Source organism: Callospermophilus lateralis, chromosome 16 (assembly GCF_048772815.1).
Source record: "Callospermophilus lateralis isolate mCalLat2 chromosome 16, mCalLat2.hap1, whole genome shotgun sequence".
Classification (NCBI taxonomy): Eukaryota; Metazoa; Chordata; class Mammalia; order Rodentia; family Sciuridae; genus Callospermophilus; species Callospermophilus lateralis.
This window is the reverse complement of record NC_135320.1, coordinates 33,206,055-33,223,814: the sequence shown is the minus strand read 5'-3', so window position 1 is coordinate 33,223,814 and position 17,760 is coordinate 33,206,055. Positions and strand designations below refer to the sequence as shown.

Genomic DNA, 17,760 nt, shown 5'->3' with positions numbered 1-17,760 from the left:
GATTCTAGTATCAAACTCTTTATAGAATGGGAAGTGCATGGCCCTTCATTTTGCTGCAACCCAAGGAGCCACTGAAATTGTTAAGTTGATGATATCGTCTTATTCTGGTGACAGCGATATTGTTAATGCCCTTGATGGAAATCGTGAGACCCTGCTTCACAGGCAAGTTTCCTATTATCCTATGTACAGATGCCTAGAACTTATAAAATTTCAGTGCCAACTAATTCTATCAAAGAATCTATCTAGATTCTATCAGAGTCTCTGGGATGAACCTCAGGACTATTTAAATTTTTTTTTTTTTTACTCCAATGTTTAGTTAATTTGGAAACACAATGACTTGAGTATAGTTAAAATGTACCTTTGGAACACAACTTCAATATGCCAATATGCCTAAGAAGAAATCATTTTAGGAAAATGAACCACTATTAAATTATTAAATATAATTAGTACATTTTAAATGTCATGCAATCACTTGTGAATTTTTGGTGAAAATCAGCAAGCTGATTCTGAAATTTATATATAAAGGGCAAGAACAGCTGAAATAGTCTTGAATATGAACATAAAAATGAGATGAGTGATGGGAAACAAAGTTTTACAACACTAGTATCAACATTGGTTATGGAAGTGCTTTAATATAAATTAAAAACTTCTATTAATTAAAAATATTAATGTGACTAGTTGTGATATGTTATGAAAATAACTTCAGTTCACTCTACAATTATTTTAAGTTTCAGTAAAAATAAGGAAAACTAATGCTTCTTTGTTAGTTTTTGTCAAAGGTGAGCCCTTCAAGGTGTATGTTTAGAGGGATCTTTTGAACTCTGCAAGTGAGTTTTAGGTACATCTTGCATGCTGCTGGTAACCAATTATACATTTCAAAGGTTACCAATTTTTTAAACATTATATCTTTTCATTTAATGGCCACTTAAATCCACTTTAAACATGTACTAGCTTTATTTTATGTATTTATATTAATATTACTTACTTCTCTTTTTGCAGAGCCTCATTATTTGATCACCATGAACTAGCAGAATACTTAATTTCAGCGGTAACTATTCAACAAACAAGTTTATTTTTTAAATTACTGTTTATATATGAAAATCATACAATTACATAGTAAGGATTTCCAAAAATAAACCACATTCTAATTTCTTGTTTAGCGGCAAAGAAAAAATTTTTAGAAGGATTATGAACTTTTGCAACTAGGGTATATTATATATGAATACAAAACAGCCAAATATTATTACCATGAAGTTAGAAAGACTGAAGTGTGGTTTTTGATGCCTGTACCAATGTTTCTCATGTGTGGAGTTTGTCATGTGAGCTCTTTGTTGGTCTGTGAATCAGTCCTCCTGAGGTCTTAGGAAACTTAGCTGACCTTTCTTCAGCACTGGGAGCTTGAAAGTGAAGCAGGACAGGCATCCTCTGTCACTGTCACCTTTCATTCTAAACTTCTGCCCTCACTGCCTTGGTACCACCTTTCAACCCCTGAAGATGCAGGAATTGAAAAATCCTGTTGAAGATTTATTGCAAAGAAAGCAGGAGGTCTTTTTCATTCCCAGCAGTGGAGTCCATGAGGTTCTGGATGAATGTGTAGTGGGTTTATTGAAGTCCCATCATGTAGGCCATGAATGTACTTCTACTTGTAGAATTTGGTGTGTCATGAATAGTAACTGTTACAGTTGTGATATTCACATGAAGAATCCTGGAAAGCCTCCTTAGATACCATTGTTTTAAGTCACGTGGTTTTTTTTTTTTTTTTTTTTTTTTTCAAAAATGAAGGCTAGCATCTTTGCCTGGCAAGTAAACTGTGGTGGACACTCACCCACCACTATGAAACTTTCAAAGGGAATGTGCTGCCACTGCAGCTACACTCAGCAGATACTGAAAGAATAGAGACATATCCACAATTGGAGTTTAAGCTATTTATATTACCTTATCTAAAGTATAGAATTCTCTCCATGAAATAGTCAAAGATCCTTTGTCTCTTGCCCTATCAAATATTGTAGCAAACAGTGATTTTTTTTTTTGGTTGGAGGGGAGTACAATGGATTGAACCCAGGGGTGCTTAACCACTGAGGCACATCCCCAACCCTTTTTATATTTTATTTAGAGACAGGGTCTCACTGAGTTGCCTAGGCCTTGCTAAGTTGCTGACTTTGAACTCACAATCCTTCTGCCTCAACTTCCCACGTTGCTGGGATTACAGTTGTACACCACTGCATATGGTACAAACAGTGATTTTAAATTATAAAGTTTTTCAAATAAATGTTTGTCTAAAATTTTACTTTAGAAATTTTGTTTCAGTTATTTTGTTTTATTTCAAATGGAGTAGATGCTTTTTAAAAATGGTTTCTTGTGAATGGTCTTAAATCATATATGAGATAAATTTTGGAAGATGTTTAAAATCATGGAGATTTAACAATAATTTCTTACTGTGGGAAATAAATTGCTACTGTTGTCAGAGAATTTTATCTTTAGGGCTTAGACAGTAATAGATCTATTGCCAGATGTCAGCCAAAGACTAACATGTGAGAATTATTTCATTGTTGAGTTTATGAAAGAATGCCTTGATGTTCTGATGTGGATTATAGGGAAATGTAAAATAATCTTGTCGTCAGTCACATGCTGGCCGTAATATAGACACTCTATCCCAATGGATTAATATTATTTACAAATGGCAATGTGGGCTGATTTGTCTGTTATAAACCCTTTGTTGAAAGACTTGTTTCATTTTAGGGAGCAGATATCAATAGCACTGATTCTGAAGGACGCTCTCCACTTATACTAGCAACTGCTTCTGCATCTTGGAATATTGTGAATTTGCTGCTCTCTAAAGGTACCAAGAGGGAGAAAGCCAAGCCTTTGGAACCAGTACCTGATTTGGTTAGAGTACTTGACAGGGCACTTGACAGGGAGCTGGGAATACAAAGATAAGTACACTGTCATGTCTAGAATCATTTTCAGGTGAAGGAGCAATATTTGGAAAGGTAAATTCAGAACAAAAATAGATAACATTTAGAAGGCAACTGTTTCACACCAGGTATTTGTGGAACATTTTATCAGCTTTCTCTCAGTGAGTCAGTCCTGTATGATTGTGGTACTGTAGTTACCCTCGTTTCAGATACTAACATGATGCTACGATGGCAAAGAATGAGATATTTTTCCCTTGACCCCTTTTCTTTCTTCATTTGCAATCTCTGCATATTTATATTAAGGCTTTATGTATTAATGTAATTTATCATACAGATTTACTCCCTTGCACATGCATGCGCATATATATACACCCACAAAGAGTAAAACCCATTTAAAAATGTTTAGTTTTCTTATCTAGATAACATTGTCTATAAGTTTTTTTTTTATTGGTTGTTCAAAACATTACATAGCTCTTGACATATCCTATTTCATACATTTGATTCAAGTGGGTTATGAACTAATTTTAAGGAATGGTAGCTATCAACAATACAAATAATAATAAAATTCTGGAAAGGACGTGGAGAAAAATGAAAAACTCACATTGTTGGTGGGATTGTTATTAGTATAACCACTGGAGATCAGTATGTAGGCTCCTCAAAAGACTAGGAAAGGAACCACCATGTAACCGAGCTGTAACACTCCAGGCTGTTTATCTTGAAGAATTGAAGTCATGATATCACAGAGATACAAGCACACACATCTCTGTAGCTTCACAATTCACAGTAGACAACTGTGAACCAGCCTAGGTGTCTATCACCTAGAAAATATGCTATAAACACACAACAAAGTTTTATTCAGCCATATAAAAATGAAATTATGTCAGTTGTAGGAAAATGGGTAGAACTTGAAAACATTATGTTAAGCAAAATAAGTCAAACTCAAAAGGTCAAGGAGTGTATGTTTTCTCCCATGTGGAAGCGAGGGAGGACAAAGGAAAAGAAAGGTGGAAGGGGGTTGTCTCCAGAAAATGAAAGGGAGATCAGAAGAGCACAGGAAAGTGACTGTGGGAAGGGAGAAGGGAAGGAAGGGGAAATACGGAGGAATGATATTGGCCAAATTATATGTTATATTGTGTGCATGTACAGATATTTACAATGAATTCCACTATATGGATAGCTATAGTGCACCAAAAAGTGGAAAAAATAAAAAACATATTAAAATTAAACATAAAAATAAAATAAAACATTAAAATTAAGGCATTAAAAAATCTCTTATTAAGTAAAGAATTCACCACAGGACATGCATTAAAAAAATGAATAGAATTTATATTTATACCATGTCTTTTAGGTGCCAGAGTAGACCTAAAGGATCATCTTGGACGTAATTTTTTACATTTGACTGTTCAGCAACCTTATGGATTAAAAAATTTGCAACCTGAGTTTATGCAGGTAATATATGACTATGGATCGTCAAAACTGAATTATGTTCAATAGAGAGTAAACTGATGGTGTTTATTATTATTTTTATTGTTATAAAGACTGGTTCTAGGATTTGAAAAATGTTTTTAAATAAAGATGTTATGTTTGAATGTCTATTTATATCATGGTAAAGGTAAGGAGACGTGTGATGATGATAATTGCCTATAATACATAGACATATGTAATTTGCAGGAAGTCATCTGTGAATTATATGAGCATCTTCTCTCAGTGTGGTAGCCAAGGAGATTTAGGTTTGGCATTGCAAACTATCCGTGGTTATCCCAAGACAATAAATTGCCCAATGCATGTTACCTTTACCTCCATTCTACTAGGATGATACCGCATACTAGCTCTGGAGATGGGCATCATTGAGAACTGAACAGCCCACAATTAACCTTTTTAAGAGAAGAACATCCTATGGAATGCCTTTGATGTCCCCCAATATAAATAAAGCAGGCACAGGCTCCATTTTCCTACAGTATAGAGGCTCGATCTGTATGATCGGCTTGCCTGTCCTGCCTCCTCTTCTGAAATTATTTTCTATGTCCTCTGTTTTTGTCGTCATTCTATTTTTCTTAGCTTGTATCTTAGCCAGCCCATTCCACTGAGGGGAGCCCCATTTCCACTGCCTGTGTGGGATGCGGGTGAGAATAATTGGTCATGTTTTCTTCACTCTTCCACCAGTATGAATTGCATATCAGTGGAAAGGCCAAGTATGTGAGTGAACTAACCATAGTCATCAGTAATGAAGAAAACTACGTAACATACTTGACTCACTGATGACAAGCCAAAAGCATGATCCCCATATTTATATTAGCCAACTAGCCAACTAATATTTACTGAGTGACTATTAGATTTATGTGAAGTGTGCCATATTTTTACAATAGACAGATTTTCAGATTGTAATTGCCTTTAATAAAGAATTATATATATATATATATATATATATATATATATATATATACATACATACATGCTTGAATATTTTAAACAAAAAATAACTAATATTCTTAATGATTGGATGACATGTCTAATTGCCATTCATTTTTACTATAAAAGAACATATGAAGTTCTATTTTTAACATCCTATCCCTTTTTGCCCAACATAACACATTAAACTCTTATGTGTTGTTTGGGGAAACAATAAAAAGAGGGGCAGAGAGGGAAGTGTGGTCAAATATGTCAGGAAAATGTTGATAAAACTCTTATTTGCATTTTCCTACTTTTAGGACTTCTCGCAGCCTTTAATTTGGCAACATTGGTATATTATAAATGGATAGAGCATAAGAATTCATCCATCTGTAATTTGCTCTAGTACTCTTAATACTGTTTATAATTTTTTCCTTGAGGAATATACATTGATCCTTTTTAGAAAATACTATGTATGGAATAGTTTGCAAAATTCTGCATTAGCATAAGAGCAGAATTATATGTAGAATGTGTATTTTTTCCATAGATGCAACATATCAAGGAGCTGGTCATGGATGAAGACAATGATGGGTGTACTCCTCTACATTATGCATGTAGACAGGGGGTCCCTGTCTCTGTGAATAACTTGCTTGGCTTCAATGTATCCATTCATTCCAAAAGCAAAGATAAAAAGTCACCCCTGCATTTTGCAGCCAGGTGAGGGTCAGTCTACACAACATGTAAGTATATCTTTTTTCTGTTTAACATCCACTTTGAACATATGAAACCCATCTTTTTCAAGTTATGGGCGTATCAACACCTGTCAGAGACTCCTACAGGACATAAGCGACACGAGACTCTTGAATGAAGGTGACCTTCATGGAATGACCCCTCTCCACCTGGCAGCAAAGAATGGACATGATAAAGTGGTTCAACTTCTTCTGAAAAAAGGTGCATTATTTCTCAGGTGAGGCCACATGATTGGAACGTTCATATGTTCTTTGTAATTAGTCGTTTTCAAACTGCTTTTCTGGTATATATTACTTATGGTATCTAACTTTATATCTCACTAACTAGTTTTACTCATCTTACTAAATCCTCAAAGTGTATAAACTTCTCAAATATTAAAAGGGAGTTCAGTATTATTCTCAGTTGACAAATGAAGACTTTGAAGTTTATAGAGTTGTTGCCATTTCTGAGAGCCTTTGAAATACATTTCCTCATATTTTACTTTATCATGTGGCCGTCTACTCATGCAGATACAAAACTACATTTGTGTAGGTGTGTGTGCATGTAAATTTATACACACACAAACACAGAGCCATACACATTCAAAGGACTTACTTTTCATTCAACCTAATAAATGATGGGCATAAAAATTGAGAATAGCAAACATTAAGAGTGAACTGAATGAACCTCATTATACTTAAAGGAAATATAACACAAGGAACAAAACCAAGTCAAAATATGTAAGTATCATAAGATATGTGCTATGATATCTTTTTAAAAAGAAAAAGAAAACCTGGAAACATTTATAGAGGTTTGGTGAACTATCTTCTACTTTCACCAAAGTTGTAGGTAGCAAGCAGTTCACTAGCCTGATGTTTCAAAGCACATCTCTTCATCAGAAGATGGGTGCCAGCAAATTAGTGTCATAGTTCTAAACTGAATGCTTTGCTCAGTTTCTTCCTATTTTCAAGGGACACTGAGTGGCAGGTATGGAAAGGGGACCCAAGTGGACCGAGGCCAAGATTTGTTTCTTAATTACATCATAACCGACATAGCAAGGTGACTCTTGCACCTTACGATAGCTGCTTGTTAGCACTATAATTAAATTGTGTCAGGTTTTTTTTTCCTATGTCTAATGTGGAAAAGTACTACTAATATGACAAGCATTCATCATATTTACATCTTGAGTTTCTGTGAATAAGGACAAACATTTTCAAAGGGATTGAGTGAGCATCTTTGATAGCACAGAGAATACAGAACTAAATGCTTAGAAGCCTAAGTGAAACTAAGTTAAGTATGTTAAGTCATGTGCAATAGCTATGGACTATGAATACTAATACCACCATCATGGAGCATTTTTTTTTTTGAATCGGTGTTCAAGGAAACAATATCGAAAATACTGTGTATGAGCACATTATAGTTTTGAAAAAATATGTGTGATACAGAAATGCTAATGGTTTCCTCCACAAGTGTTTGGTGATATGTTTGTAACATTTATATTTTATTCCACTAACTAAAATATCATGTGAACCGCATTACAGATAGAATGTTTAAGACCACTGGGCTTCAAATTTATCTGATATGTGATATGCTAAATATCGAGTCACTAGATCTCAATTATGCTTTTGTCATCACATCCACTGATGATGAACCCAGTGGCATCCTTCCCACATGTCATTGATACAAAGCATGTGTACATGTCTTCTCTTGACTCTCCAACAGTGACCACAATGGCTGGACGGCTTTGCATCATGCTTCCATGGGTGGGTACACTCAAACCATGAAGGTTATTCTCGATACCAATTTGAAGTGTACAGACCGGCTAGATGAAGAAGGGGTATGTCTTGTTTTTCTCTTTCTAGCTCAAAATTTGATATAGAACAACACTCTGAAATTGCAGGAAAGCCATATTCTTAGCCATGCTCCATCTCTAGCCTTTTATTGAGTTTTTAACAAATAAGCTCTTGGAGTGAGGAGTGAGAACAAGGGGAACAGAAATAGAAGGGCACTAAAGGGTGGGTGCATGTTAAGGCCACTCATCCAGTTCACTGAGGCCTATCCAGGGGCCACTGTGGTCTGATGATAAATTTTCCACCACTCTCTAGTCAACCTGGAGAAAAGAAGGGATCAGGAGTAAGTGTATTATTTTGAAGTATGATAATCTGACTTACTGTCCTTTATTGTGCTAAGCTTGATTCTGATCACCAGTTTTAAATTTGTGTATTTTGGTATTAAGTTGTAAGCTTTGTCAATCAATTTTCTTTAAACAATTCAACAGAATAGCACAATAAAGGACAGTAAGTCAGATTATTATACTCTCCTTTTGTGAAGAGTAAGCATTGAAATATATATTTGTTCATGAACTGATGGAGATAGAAGATCCCTCTTATTTTTTTTAAAAAAATCTTTAAATGGCAAGAATAAGAATTGTCAACCTTGTAGGAATCTCTTGATTTTTTTTTGACAAGCTTGTTTTTTTTTTAATTTTTATTATTGGTTGTTCAAAACATTACATAGCTCTTGACATATCATATTTCACACATTTGATTCAAGTGGGTTATGAACTTCCATTTTTACCCCGTATACAGATTGCAGAATCACATCAGTTACACATCCACTGATTTACATATTGCCATACTAGTGTCTATTGTATTCTGCTGACTTTCCTATCCTCTACTATCCCCCCTCCCCTCCTATCTTCTCTCTCTATCCCATCTACTGTAATTCATTTCTCCCCCTTGTTTTTTTCCCTTTCCCCTCACTTCCTCTTGTATGTAATTTTGTATAACAATGAGGGTCTCCTTCCATTTCCATGCAATTTACCTTCTCTCTCCCTTTCCCTCCCACCTCTTGTCCTTGTTTAATGTTAATCTTCTTCTCATGCTCTTCCTCCCTACTCTGTTCTTATTTGTTCTCCTTATATCAAAGAAGACATTTGGCATTTGTTTTTTAGGGATTGGCTAGCTTCACTTAGCATAATCTGCTCTAATGCCATCCATTTCCCTGCAAATTCCATGATTTTGTCATTTTTTAATGCAGAGTAATACTCCATTGTGTATAAATGCCACATTTTTTTTTATCCATTCATCTATTGAAGGGCATCTAGGTTGGTTCCACAGTCTAGCTATTGTGAATTGTGCTGCTATGAACATCGATGTAGCAGTGTCCCTGTAGTATGCTCTTTTTAGGTCTTTAGGGAATAGACCGAGAAGGGGAATAGCTGGGTCAAATAGTGGTTCCATTCCCAGCTTTCCAAGAAATCTCCATACTGCTTTCCAAATTGGCCGCACCAATTTGCAGTCCCACCAGCAATGTACAAGTGTACCCTTTTCCCCACATCCTCGCCTGCACTTGTTGTTGTTTGACTTCATAAAGGCTGCCAATCTTACTGGAGTGAGATGGTATCTTAGGGTGGTTTTGATTTGCATTTCTCTGACTGCTAGAGATGGTGAGCATTTTTTCATATACTTGTTGATTAATTGTATGTCCTCCTCTGAGAAGTGTCTGTTCAGGTCCTTGGCCCATTTGTTGATTGGGTTATTTGTTTTCTTATTGTTTAATTTTTTGAGTTCTTTGTATACTCTGGATATTAGGGTGATAACACCAGATCTGGAAACCACAGCTCTACTAGATGTTAAATCTGCCAGGATTATTTTCTTCTATGTTCCTATAACATCCTTACCAGGAAAGATTCTCCTTTGTCCTTGTGGAGTCATCCCACCACAAAAGCAGTGTACACACCCCAAAACCCTTGAAATTCACACACCATACCATGATTGAATGATAAACATTATTTGGAAGCTTGATTCTGATCACCAGTCTTAAATTTGTGTATCTTGGTATTAAGTTGTAAGCTTTGTCGATCAATTTTCTTTAAACAATTCGGCAATAAAATGGCCCAAAGACCATCAGCTTTTCTGTATTCTGTTTTCTCGAAAAGAACACTGCGCTGCACTTTGCTGCCCGTGAAGGGCACGCCAAGGCGGTGGCACTGCTTCTGAGCCACGATGCGGAAATCATCCTGAACAAGCAGCAGGCCTCCTTTCTGCACATTGCGCTTCACAATAAGAGGAAGGAGGTGGTGCTCACGACCATCAGGAGCAAAAGGTACAATGACTTCCCCCACAGTTACCCAGCATTCTGTGGTGTTGGGGATGATTTACAGACTGAGAAGAAACACAAAATAAAAATGGCTCTCAGACTTTAGTTGACATATTAAAATGTCAGTTGTTTGGAAATTTTAATGAATCTTTTGGGTGACAACAGGCACATTGGTTCATTCTCTGGTTTTCCATTTTCATTTCTATAAACTTTACCGATGTGAACATAATACCTCCTTGGTAGTTCTGCTGTGAGACTGGCGGGATCCAAGGATACCAAGGATGGGGCACCATGGTCATTGTCAGGTGACTCTGTCTTTTTCTATCTGAACTTGCCTGATAACACTCTTGCCAACTAAACTCCACAACTGGGTGTCAGTAAAAAAAAGTTCCCTAAGGATACCAGTGCTTACTGGTGAGCTTATGGACTATAAATACTAATACCACCATCAAGGAGCATTTTTTGTGGTTATAAGTTTTTAAAGCATACTCTAAGGAGTTTAATGATGACTTTAGAGGGTAGTTTTTCCACTTCTCAAAATAACTTTTCTCTGTCAACAGATATGTATCAGGTATCATGTTACCCAGTAGTGGACAAAGAACTGAGCAAATTCATATTCAAGGCAGATGTAGCCTATGTTTTGAGCATGGGATGTCTTAAAAACCCATTTCCTTTGAAACATCAGCCAATACAAGTGTAGAACCAGAAGTTTTATGTTGATAATACAGATATTCCAAATGGACTTTAACCTATAGGGAAAAAAGAAAATTTGAGTTGTTTTTAGGATCAGATTCTCATCGCTTTATAGGATCTTGGAGATCAATGGGCTTTCTTTGCTTCATGTTATAGATTTGGTTTCTCCTTGATATCATAAGCTCCTTCTTACCCCATCCAAGAAGAAAAGGGGTGAACTCTGTAAGGTTCCAACAGAGCCTATGCTTCTTAATATACCTAACATATTATTTTGTAGTTTAATTCAGTATATTAGGGGTGTGTGTGTGTGTGTGTGTGTGTGTGTGTGTGTGTGTGAATTAACTATTAAATGTGGACCATATACCAAATTGCTGATATGTATTTGGATGTGAATATCTCTAGCCAACATGACAGGTCTCTGATAATACCATTTTATGACTTCAGGAGAAAAAGAAGATAAAGACCTGCCTTCTTTAAAAGACATTTAAAGAAAATACAATAATCATACAGCCATTCTGGAATTTGCCCACATTCCTAATTTCTATTAATAAAGATCCTCCTAATGGATTGATCTTGGTTCACACATTGGCTCCAGTGGGCAAGCAGTGCATATCAATAATAAACTTAAAGCTAGATTTAACCTAAAGATCTAATCTTGAGTTTTAATTGTGCAGAGAAAGAGGATAAAGACCTGTGTTTGTCTCTCCAGGTGGGATGAATGTCTTCAGGTTTTTACTCATCATTCTCCAAGCAATCGATGTCCAACCATGGAAATGGTAGAATACCTCCCTGAATGCATGAAAGTAAGCCCCCCAAAACAACAACCTTATGGGTATACACATGCCATGTGATATGGTTTTATTGTAATTACAACCTAATTTGGTCAGCTTTTTCACTGCTGTGAGTAAAGGATCTGACCAGAACAATTTTAGAGAAGGAAAAATATATTTGAGGGCTCACAGTTTCAGAGGTTTTAGGCCATAGAAGGCTGGCTCCATTTCTTGGGGCTCAAGATGAGACTGAACATCATGGTGGAGTTTGGGCAGAGGGAAGCAGCTCACATCATGGTGGTCAAAAAGGAGAGAGAGAGAGAGAGAGAGAGAGAGAGAGAGAGAGAGAGAGAGAGAGAGAGAGAGAAAGAGAGAAAGAGAAACCAGATACAAAATACACCCAATGCCACACCCCAATTCCCACCTCCTCCAAGCACACCCCACCACCTCAGTTATCACTCAGTTAATCACTATCAGGAGATTAAATCATTGATTGAGTTAAAACTCTTTCAACCCAATCATTTCTCCTCTGAACCTGCTTGCATTTTCTCACATGTGAGCTTTTGGGGGACACTTCACACCCAAACCATAACATTTTCCATCTTTAAATAAAAGTTTCTGATTTTCCATAAGCTCTAAGGGAAGTAAGCCACCAGCATTCAAATATAATAGCATTAAGGAATCCTATTAGTTATTAGGTGTAATGTGGGAAAATAGAGTAAACATATTTTTTTTCTTCAAATAATCTAAGTCTAGAGCAGAGACTATAAAGTGGTATGTGTTGGACAAATAAAAACTCTAGATATGTTTTGTTTTTCATGCAGGTTATTATTGTTTCAAATTTGCATTAGTTGCTAACATTCACAACAAAGATGCTTTTCTTAAGAATTTGATTATCTGGCTTCCCATAAAAATATGAACATCTGATTTTTATAAGGAAAAATATATTTGAGTACTGGTAGAGGCAGTAAGACATAGTACACAGCAGGGAGAGGGCCAGAGTTAGGATCTGGAAGTCCTGGGACTTAACCCTAGTTCTGTGCTGCTTTAGGCAAGTCACTACACCCTCCTAAACTTCATTTTTATTTTCTTTAATAAAATGGTGATGCTGACACTGATCATTCAAAGGGATGGCAAGGAAACAAAAAGTAGATAAAATATATAAAGTGTTAAGAATCATGGTTGGTAATAGTATGCTTACTATTGTTTTTTAATGTTTGTATGAATGATATTCGTACTACTATTAACACTTACTGTTTTTTATTTTTCAATAAGCTTTTATTGTGTGCACATTTTTCTTTTTAATGTATAATGTAGTTAGAGCCAGTCCAGTACACCAATAGCCTGCACATTAACTTTTTATATACATAAAAAATTATAAATTTTTATATAAATTTCATTAAAGGGCACATCAATATTTAGGTTTAAAAACTGTCTCAGACTTTCATACTCAATAATTACAGTTGTTAGTATCTGTTCTATCAAATAATCAGAGATACAGACAGATTTATATATTTTGCTTCCTGTGGCATTATTTATAATAGTAAAAATATACGTTATATATATTGACTTATGGAAAACAGAAAACATTGATGCCAAAATATTAATAAGAATTGTTTGTTATGGGGTAATGATCTTTTTCTTCCTTTTTCTATGTATTTCCTAGTTAGTTTTTCATAGTGACTTGTATTATTTTTGTATTATGAATATTTTCAATAAAATTGAGAAACTTGATATTTTTAGATTAACCTCATATCATACATTTGAATTACTTTACATTTCTGAAAAGTAGCTCTTACAAATCTCTACCCCACATCCCATTCATCCTTCATTTTGCCTATTATTTTGCTAATTATTACAAAGTTTTAAAACTGTAGCAGCTAGACCTGCCTCTCTCATTCTGCCTTTATGACACTACTACAAACTAGTTTTGTTTTGATTTTCCCTAATGCCTGTTCTGACTCACTACTGCTTTCTAATCACCAATGAGCCTTCCTTGGAATTTTCTAAGGATCTCTGGCACCTGAGACCCTGTTTCTTCTCTCAGGGCACAGTCTAACTCTCTACTCTTAAGTCACCAAAGTGGGGTTGACCAGTTGCCTTAGAGGTTCAGAATAAATATGGGGTCATCTGAGATCTAATATCCAGTCTTAGTTCCAAGAAGGTAGACTGGCCAGACAATGATATTTTTTCAGGATCATGACTTTGGGCCACCAGATTTGCGATGATTCAAATCTTATATAGACAGAGGTCCCCAAAATATCTGCCTCCACACACTCTAAGATTACCTCTAATAACCCCATGAGTGTTCTTTCCCGTAGTGTAACATCTGGAATGTATTAAACTATTTCTCATTTCAATCTCAATCCTCCACTATCCTGTCCACTGCCTTCTGGGTTAGATCACATGGCAGACACAGACATTGACATTTGTAAAATTTTATTGTTTATATAATTTATAATAATACATTATAAATACATTTATAATAGTAAAATTGTGCAATTTTACTATTATATTTATACTATTATACTTTCTCAGTGTTGCTCAGAAACAAATACAAAAGCAAATGCAGTATTCCAGACTATAAAAATATGGAAAATGTGACCTATATCATAGGAAGATCTCAGTGCTCAGGTGAAAGATCTCAATTAAGGACAATAATTGTCACTGTAAAATAATGAGCAAAGGAATCCTTAATAATCTATATATTCTCTAGAAGCCTATAAAGATACAAAATCTTAGACAAACCTAAGTAGCTCTTACTCAAATTTTAGTAAATGCAATTTCATTATCAAGCTATTTTTTATGAATCATCTGATATTTCTAAATCATGCAGACGTAGTTGTGACATTTTGTATTTTAAATCTTGTTCTTGAATGACATGGATTATGACTTATCCTTGAGGTGAAAGAAGCACAGAAAAGGAAGGGAGAATATCTTTGTGTGTTGTTTAAGAAACAGATAGAATGCTTATATAAAATTTTTATATGATGCCCACTGCCCCAATATTTTGGCTGTTTTTTCTTTTGAAGTTTCTTTTAGATTTCTGTATGATACCTTCCACAGAAGATAAGTCTTGCCGAGACTACCATGTAAGTTTATTTCATCTTGATAATTTAAATTTATTTTATTAAAATTTTTGGGAGAATATGAAAAACACAGTGCTATTATAGTTCTGTATTCAATTGTGAATAGTATGCATTAGTTTCATTTGTCATATGATTGTATTTTCTGCTTGAAAGAATTTTCCCCTTATACTTTTCCCAAAATATTTTAATGGTTTCTAATAGCACCATTAATGTTGTTTCTTATGTGTTTTGTGTAAAGAATGAAGGTTTAAAAGATTTAAATGTTTTTTTTAGAATTCTTCTTTTTTCAAGGCTATGAGTTGTAAAGCAATCAAATAATAGTTTTCCATAATATTTTAATAATAATTTAATTTTCTTTTCTCTACTTGAAATGACTCACTCTTCTTTGCATTAATTTTCAGCAGAATTGTAGACATATTTGATTTGTAAAGAACTACTTTTGGGGTCTATGCCAGAGTAACTGTAATTTTTCTAAAAAATTTACCTTCCACAGATTGAGTACAATTTCAGATATCTTCAGTGTCCATTGGAATTAACCAAACACACAACACCAATACAAGGTGTTATATATGAGCCTCTTTCAGTCCTCAATGTAAGTGTTATTTTCATTATCCAGGTATTTTTTATGTTTACATTTCAATTTCTGTGTTTGCCGCGTGATCTAACCCTTAATTTTTTTTTAATAAAGAAAACAAAACAGACATTTCTACCATTACTGAAATTTCATTGACTTAAAGTTCCACACTTCAGTGAGAATGGTTATTTAAGACTTGACAACACACTTAGTGTTTGCTCCCCACCACTGTCCACTTAAATATTCAAGGATTTCCTCCAGTTTAAACTAAAGGAAAATGCAGAATGTGACATTTTATAGCCATAGTTCCCAAGATCAGCCAGTAGCTGGGCTCTAAGATAAACTGTGACCTTTCAGAGGCTCAGATTCTTCCAGAGAAATAAATCCAATCTGGATCAATCTGCACACACAACATGGTCCAGGACTTCCCAAGGCTTGCTCCAAATAAACTCTTATTCCAGAATTTAACCAGTGAATCAATGATGGCCATGCCTATAACCCATTACTGTCTTAGTTAAGAGTCAGACTGGATACAGAGAAAACAGGCAACAGTAGAGTAATGTGAGCCCCTGGTTGAAAGGACAGTGGGGACAGCCCAGACAACAACTATACACAAATATTGGCAACACTTAAAATTCTGTGCATGCAAAACAAAAACAAAAAAGCAATATATTTGAGGATTGATTTTCAAACATGGGTTTAAATACATGCTGTCTGATATGGTAATAATTGCATGTGGTTACTTAAATGGAAATTAGTTTAAATCAAATTTTTTTTTCAATTTGATTACCTACATTTCAGATATAAAATGTTGCCATCACCACAAAAGTTCTATTGGTCAACACTGATCTGAATCAATGAATAATTTTCATTCACTTTAAATAAATTCATTGTCCTACATGAAACCCTTTGGTATAGATCATAATATGAAATCTAGAAAAATCACTAAGCATTTGGAATGTGAAAGCTGCACATGAATGGGAACTTTATGTAATGCACTCTATGCCCTCAATGCTGCTGATAGCAAAGGGATTTCAGCTCTGCTAGGGTATTTTATGTTTTGAAGTTGATATTATTGATCAGAATCAATAACCAAGTAATTCAGTAGTACTCCACCATTGTGATACTTAGAAAACGTTTTGTGAATATTTCTGCTATTCTTCTATGAGAAAAAAAAATCTTCATTGTCTCCTGCACCAGAATGAGATGGGAAAAGTAAAATCTATATAGGATCTAAAAAGAAATATACTCTATTTAATAATGGGCATAGTATAATTTTTATGAAATAGACTCATTTGAATAAATATACTCCCTACTCATTGAATGTCTCATCACCACATGATTGTAGTGCCTTATAACTATAGTTATAAGTGAGCTGATGGGGGTTCTTCAAGAGGAGCAGCCAGTCTGGTATGGGAAATTATTGTGCTCAGAACACTGAAAGTCTAGATGTAGTAATTGGGAGGCACATAAAATTGGGTACTGAGATTAAGGCAGATGAGCTGGTGGGAGGCTGTTTCATTAATGGTACATGCAGAGTGGGACCCCTTAAAACACTCCATTATCATAGCTATAAATATGTTGATATTTCAAGTCTTATTTATATTTAATTTGGGTGATATTTAAGCCTACAATGTGCTTATTTGCTTACAGTGGTATATTTATCCCATTTGTCATTGATTTAAAACATTTTCAACACTCAGGAAGCATTTTTTAATAAGATTGTTGTAACTAAAACACATAGAAAACAAATATAATGTTTTTAATATTTAAAAACACTATGTATACAACTTTATAATATTAAAAAATATATAGTATTTTTAAATATTAGGAATAGTTTAACTAGGCAAACTACTCTTACAAGTATTTTTTTCATGTTTTCATTTTAACTTGGAAAAATGTGTATATATAGTCACCTCACTCATTCTTTACTGTCTGACTTTGCATAAGGTCAACCCAACTAGAGATTCTGAAGACCTCATGAGCCTTTTCTAGGAATTCATTTTATCTAGTCTTGAATATGTAATCTTCTGTGATGAGGTTTGCTTGTTTCTACTAAAGACTTCCCCTGATATGTGTCTTACTGCAGCCTCTCTGTTGCTGCAGCAAGCCATGATGTCAAAGCACTGCCTAGTGTTTATTTTTGATACTGCAGGTTCTTTGGTGCTAGTCCAAGCCCCAGTGATCTGCTTTGCGGTCAGGTCCCCCTCCTGCTGCCTATTCCTGTTGATGCTTAGATTCAGACTAAGTAAAAATCATTACCTGGGGAAGCCCCCCAAAACCAGAATATTGGATGTACATTTCACCTCCTTTCTCTCTCCCTGGGGAGAAGCCAGCAGTTGAAACTTTACTCCACCTGGCACTGCACTATGCCAGAAGAAGGGACTATAGCAAGCAAATGCCACCAATTCTCCTCCTATCATTGATGTGGTTCTTCTTGGTTTAATGCCCATCTGAAGTACAGGAACCCTTAACTGGGTTCTGGATTCTCTAAGGCAGTG

General features: G+C 35.1%; 1 protein-coding gene across 1 annotated transcript in view; it reads left to right on the top strand.

The window, feature by feature from the left end:
• Positions 1-17,760, top strand: part of Trpa1 (transient receptor potential cation channel subfamily A member 1) — a 49,360-nt gene that overhangs the window by 15,632 nt on the left and 15,968 nt on the right. Inside the window, exons 7-17 of the mRNA XM_076835767.1 lie at positions 26-162; positions 1,000-1,048; positions 2,740-2,839; positions 4,264-4,364; positions 5,851-6,020; positions 6,106-6,270; positions 7,755-7,869; positions 9,973-10,139; positions 11,536-11,629; positions 14,629-14,688; positions 15,179-15,277. Of these exons, the coding sequence (XP_076691882.1) occupies positions 26-162; positions 1,000-1,048; positions 2,740-2,839; positions 4,264-4,364; positions 5,851-6,020; positions 6,106-6,270; positions 7,755-7,869; positions 9,973-10,139; positions 11,536-11,629; positions 14,629-14,688; positions 15,179-15,277 (1,257 nt within the window). The remainder of the gene's footprint in view (positions 1-25; positions 163-999; positions 1,049-2,739; positions 2,840-4,263; positions 4,365-5,850; positions 6,021-6,105; positions 6,271-7,754; positions 7,870-9,972; positions 10,140-11,535; positions 11,630-14,628; positions 14,689-15,178; positions 15,278-17,760) is intronic.